We start from the raw sequence: 4637 nt of genomic DNA, 5'->3' as shown, positions 1-4637 counted from the left end.
CAGCCCCTTAGTTCCTTCAGTTTAAGCATAAAATTCTTAATCTCTGACTCCTAGTATTTGTCAGCTGTAGTTTTAAGATGGAAATGCTCAGCCATGGGGTCGACTGTGTCTTTCAATATATGAAAAAGAACATCGGACGTGTTAACAAGATGAAAAACTAACCAGAGAAGCTCTTTGAGGAAACTGAGGAGCTATTTACTTACTTTATTGTCTAATAGTTAAACTTTGTTTGGTTACGTTAGATGTTTATTTGTGTAAGATTTTTTGTTATTTAATTGGTTTCATTTCTGTTTGCTTCACTTATTCTGGTTAGTTTATTGTTTGTCTGTTTGTTTATTTTGTAAGTGCAGGGCAGCACCGTGGCCACTTCATAAGCATGTTGACAGGGAGGGAAAGATCCCAGGTGTCCTCACCAGGAGGTGAACCGGCGACCTTCTCGCTGCGAGGCATCAATGCTAACCACTGAGCCACCTTACAGCCCCTATGTCAACGTAATCATCCTATATTTGACCGAGAAGATGGTTTAAGTTGGTTAAACTGGAGCAGAATCTTTAAACAACACTGATCAGGTAGTTATGGTGCAGCCTTGAGGTCCTCCCAGACAGTTTCATCCCCGTCAACACATTGAGGCACGAGGGTCTTGGGTTGTTTCAGGAAACCTTAAAGAAATTCAACTTTAATTTTTAAAAATGTATTTAGGATATTTGCCATTATAGCTTTGGTAAACTGCACAGAAGACATTTTAGACTCTATATTGAATGAAAAATGAGCTACAGCAGCAAAAAGAAAGGCTTTTAAAAATGATCAGTGACATCATAACTTTGTTGGACTTTTCTCTACTTGTGATGAAAAACTCACGAGTAGAAAAACAAGAAACGCTTCAGAGGTTTAAATATGAGTTTATGAAATGGCTATGTTTTGGGTTTCTTTAAAAATATAAAACACTTTAATTAAAAAGGTCGTGACGTCATTATTGGGGTCACGAGGTTGACCTCAGGTGTGTTTTTTTTTTTCTTCTTTCAGGTGTCTGAAGGTAAACAAATGGACGCCGCGGCGGCGGTTTGCGGTAAAAACATGAACGATGTGAGCGAGCTGGAGCGAGCACGATGCCCGGACAGAAGAGGAGATACAACGTACGGTTCCCTCCGGTGAGTAGACGCGGCGCTCAGGTGAGTTCCAGACGCCAACAGGTGCGATAAGAAAAAAGAAGGAAAGCCGAGCTAACGAGCTGCTAGCATGGAGGAGCTGCTGCTGCCTTCATGGACCGTCGGATATCTCAGCGGTCTCAGATTGTCTGCAGGGTTTGGAGGACAGATCTAAGCAGTAATATTATTATTAATGTACCTGCAGTACTTTTACACGTACGTGCTGTTTATCTGATGAGCATTAGTGGTTCATAATAGTAGATACTGAGTGTACTTTAAGTGCCAAATGTTAAAATGTGCTTTATGTCACTTAGGAAAACAGTAAAAGATGAAAGATCAAACACTTAGTTAGCTCCATAATGACTAAAAGATAAATAATATGTGAAAAAATTATTCCTATTACAGTTTTTAAAACATATATTGTGATACAAGTTATGATTTTTGTTTTCGTGCATGTTTTTTTCCACTGTAACAAGTAAACATGTGATTTTTTAAAAATTTTGTTATTTTTTTCATTCACTTGATTTTGTTAAATGTCTGTTCTAAGCCGTGACATCTTTGTGCTGTTTGTCTCAGAGGCGCATCAAGAAGATCATGCAGAAGGACACGGAGGTGGGCAGGATCGCCATGGCGGTTCCTGTGATCATCTGTATCCTTCACTCAGCGCAGAAGTCCGATTCTAAACCAGTAAACTCAGTATTCTGAGGTCTGTGACTGTTTTTAGAGCTGCAACGATGAATTAATCGAAGAGTTGAATTCATCTGCAACTCATTTGATAATCAAGAAAGCAGTTTTAGTTTAGTTTTTGTTTTTTTAAGGAAAAAGAAGTCTAAATTAATTTTTATTCATGTGAGAGGTGCTGATTAATGAGCTGTAGATGTCAAATATTCAGTTATCTGTTTTGATTACTAAAAAACACACATCTGTAATTGCAGCTTCTTAAACGTGACAGTAAACTGAAGACATCTGTCATCTGTGGGAAACACTGATCAACATTTTCTGACAGTTTATAGAAGAAAAAATGTATCAGTTACTCCAGAATATAATCAAAAGTTTCACTGACAGTGAAACTAATCATTAGTTACAGCAATAAACTCACAGCTGTTGATTTATTGTTGGTTTAATCTATTTTTCGGCAATTGTCTAACTGGCCTGAGTCGCCTCTAAGCATGCTGGGAGTTGGAGTTCATTTTTAGATTTTGGACAAAATCATTATTGAGTCAACAGATCAGTTTAGGAAATATACTTTTTACGTTTGTGAATTTATGTTAGTAGATTTTCACACTTTTTTGTTTTTATTTTTTAGATTTAAATAATTAAAAATGAAATATTTAGCAACGGACTAAACTCTGGGAATAAATCAACCATCATTTTTGTTTTCATCTACATTTTCATTTTCTATCTACTTCGTTTCAAACTAATTATGCATTTATTAGATTTTTTTTTTTTTTACTTTTAGGCCAATTAAACATTTAGCATAACTCACTAAATTGCTCACCAGAAAAAAAGAAATAAATTAAAAATCCTAAATTCTAAATCCTACTTGTGCTGGAGATCAGGTGGCTAGAATAAATAAAAAGTTAAATAATGGATTTAAAATGACAGCAGCTCTTTATTTATCTTATTTAATCCTGAATGAGTCGTTTGCTGCGGCAGAAAAACACTAAAAATCTGTTGTCAGGTCGGTTTTGACCAAACTGCCTCCTAAAATCTGTGCAGTTATGAACAAAAAACACAATAAATTAATCAGTAGAACTCAACAAATGGTCTCCGTCCAGGTGATACAGATGTTTTCTGCTGTCAGACAACAGCTGGATGATGGCGGGAGTTAAGATTTTCTTGATTAACTGAGTAGAAAACGTTGAAAAATGTTGAATAAATCCCAAAATAACGAATGTTTTGTCATAAAAACAGGAAAGAACCAAACTGGGATCAAACAAATTAGACTTTTTTTCTTTAAAATTCACTTAAAACGGATGAATTGATAATAAAAGCAGCGTCAGATTCCTTTCCGGAGCTGTTGGATCCTGACCTTTGGCTCAGCTCGGGCCTTGGAGATGTTCCTCAAGTCTCTGCTGACTAAAACCTGCCTCATCACTCAGTCCAAGCTGAGCGCTGTCGTGTCCGTGGCTCACATGTAAGTCCAGCCGATCCTCGTCGCCTTCAGCCGGCGAGAACTTCACAGCCTCACCCAGCAGGGACGCATTCACTGCCTGTAAACCACAGATTTAACCTTTAGTGTCACGATGGGTTTGGTTGTAAAGTGGGTTAATATACGCGGAATCAGACGTGATGTTCGAGTAGAGAAGTTTTACAGAAGGTCAAATAAACAGCAAGTGGAGCAAACGCAGGGAATGTCAGGAGATAAAGACGTGATAGAAATATTTAAAACGTGCAAGTTATTCGCCTGAGAATGTAAACGGTGCAAACAGCTCCAGACGTGACAGAAAGCACAGGAGATCGATGCGTATTCATTTTATTTATCTACTTATGTATTTATTCACTTAGAAGAAACCATTCCAGTGGAGTTGCACATTTAGTTTGAACTTTCTTAGATCTAGAATTTTGACGCACAACCAAAGATTAAGCCGACTACATTGATATACTGGTTGTTTTTCCAGGTTGTTTATGTTTATTGTTATATTTTAACGCTGCATAGATTCTGAAACTGTCGATGCTTCGTGTATTTATTTAGAGTGCTGGAGAGTCTTCAGGCCTTTTGTTATTGTCATGATTTAACTTCTCTTTGCTGCAGGTTTTCTGATTCATTTGTACTTTTTGGGGGATTTTCTTCGTTGCAGGTTTATCTACATATAAAACCTCTAAGTGTAGTTTTTATTATTGAGAATGCAGGTTGTAAACATTCATATCTGTATATTTTAACCAATCCTGTGGAAAACAATATTTTGGGAAACATTAATGATTCCTTTTTTTATTTCATACTTGCTGCCTCCCTGCAGTACGTCCAGTATTTAGTCCTTATTCAAGGTTTAAAGTGGCTTCTCTTTCTAAGTTTTAGCACCGAAACGTTGCTGATAAATGTGTTTTTGCAGGTTGGACACTGTTCTAAGCTTCTAGACGTCTTACTGAATGAAATCAGCTTGTTGTCATGTTTATATGCATGTGAATGAAAAGCGATATCGTGTTCTTATTGTGCAGGAAGCAGTGCATCGAGTCAGAGAAGCTCTTCCACTTCCTCAGAGACTCGGTGGACAGAGCCTCGACTACGGCAGCCCAGAAGGACGGCAGAGGTCTGAGTATGTGGCCTCTATACAGGTGGAGCCTCACTCTTCACTCTGAGCTTTAAACGACTTTTATTCAGATGCTGGAGAAAACGTGGTTTTTATTTTCTTCTGAGCAGCAGGACTTCCTAAAGTGAAGTAAAAGACACCCAGACAGGCTTAAAAACGGGTTTAAGTGTTATTTCTGCTTTAAATGCTGCAAATTAAAGCAGTTTCTGCATCTTAATCTGACTTTAACTACAAACTGAAA

The 4637-nt window shown here is 37.5% G+C and overlaps 1 protein-coding gene across 1 annotated transcript; it reads left to right on the top strand.

Annotated features, from left to right (window-relative positions):
- Positions 1–1106: 1106 nt before the first annotated feature.
- LOC103354762 (dr1-associated corepressor) lies at positions 1107–4452 on the top strand. The gene is made up of 4 exons (XM_008278281.1): positions 1107–1148; positions 1722–1794; positions 3189–3282; positions 4305–4452. The coding sequence occupies exons 1-4, from the start codon at positions 1107–1109 to the stop codon at positions 4450–4452; spliced, it is 357 nt and encodes a 118-aa protein (XP_008276503.1).
- The last annotated feature ends 185 nt before the right edge of the window (positions 4453–4637 follow it).

Source organism: Stegastes partitus, unplaced genomic scaffold, assembly GCF_000690725.1.
Source record: "Stegastes partitus isolate 25-593 unplaced genomic scaffold, Stegastes_partitus-1.0.2 Scaffold119, whole genome shotgun sequence".
Lineage (NCBI taxonomy): Eukaryota > Metazoa > Chordata > Actinopteri > Pomacentridae > Stegastes > Stegastes partitus.
Note: the sequence above shows the minus strand (reverse complement) of the source record. Positions and strands in the feature narration are given on the sequence as shown.

Bases quoted from the DNA above. Each gene is read 5' to 3' on its own strand.
- LOC103354762 (XM_008278281.1), top strand. From the start codon at position 1,107: ATGCCCGGACAGAAGAGGAGATACAACGTACGGTTCCCTCCG. The intron at 1,149-1,721 runs GTGAGTAGACGC...TGTTTGTCTCAG, and splicing joins ACAACGTACGGTTCCCTCCG to AGGCGCATCAAGAAGATCAT. The intron at 3,283-4,304 runs GTAAGTCCAGCC...CTTATTGTGCAG, and splicing joins GTCGTGTCCGTGGCTCACAT to GAAGCAGTGCATCGAGTCAG.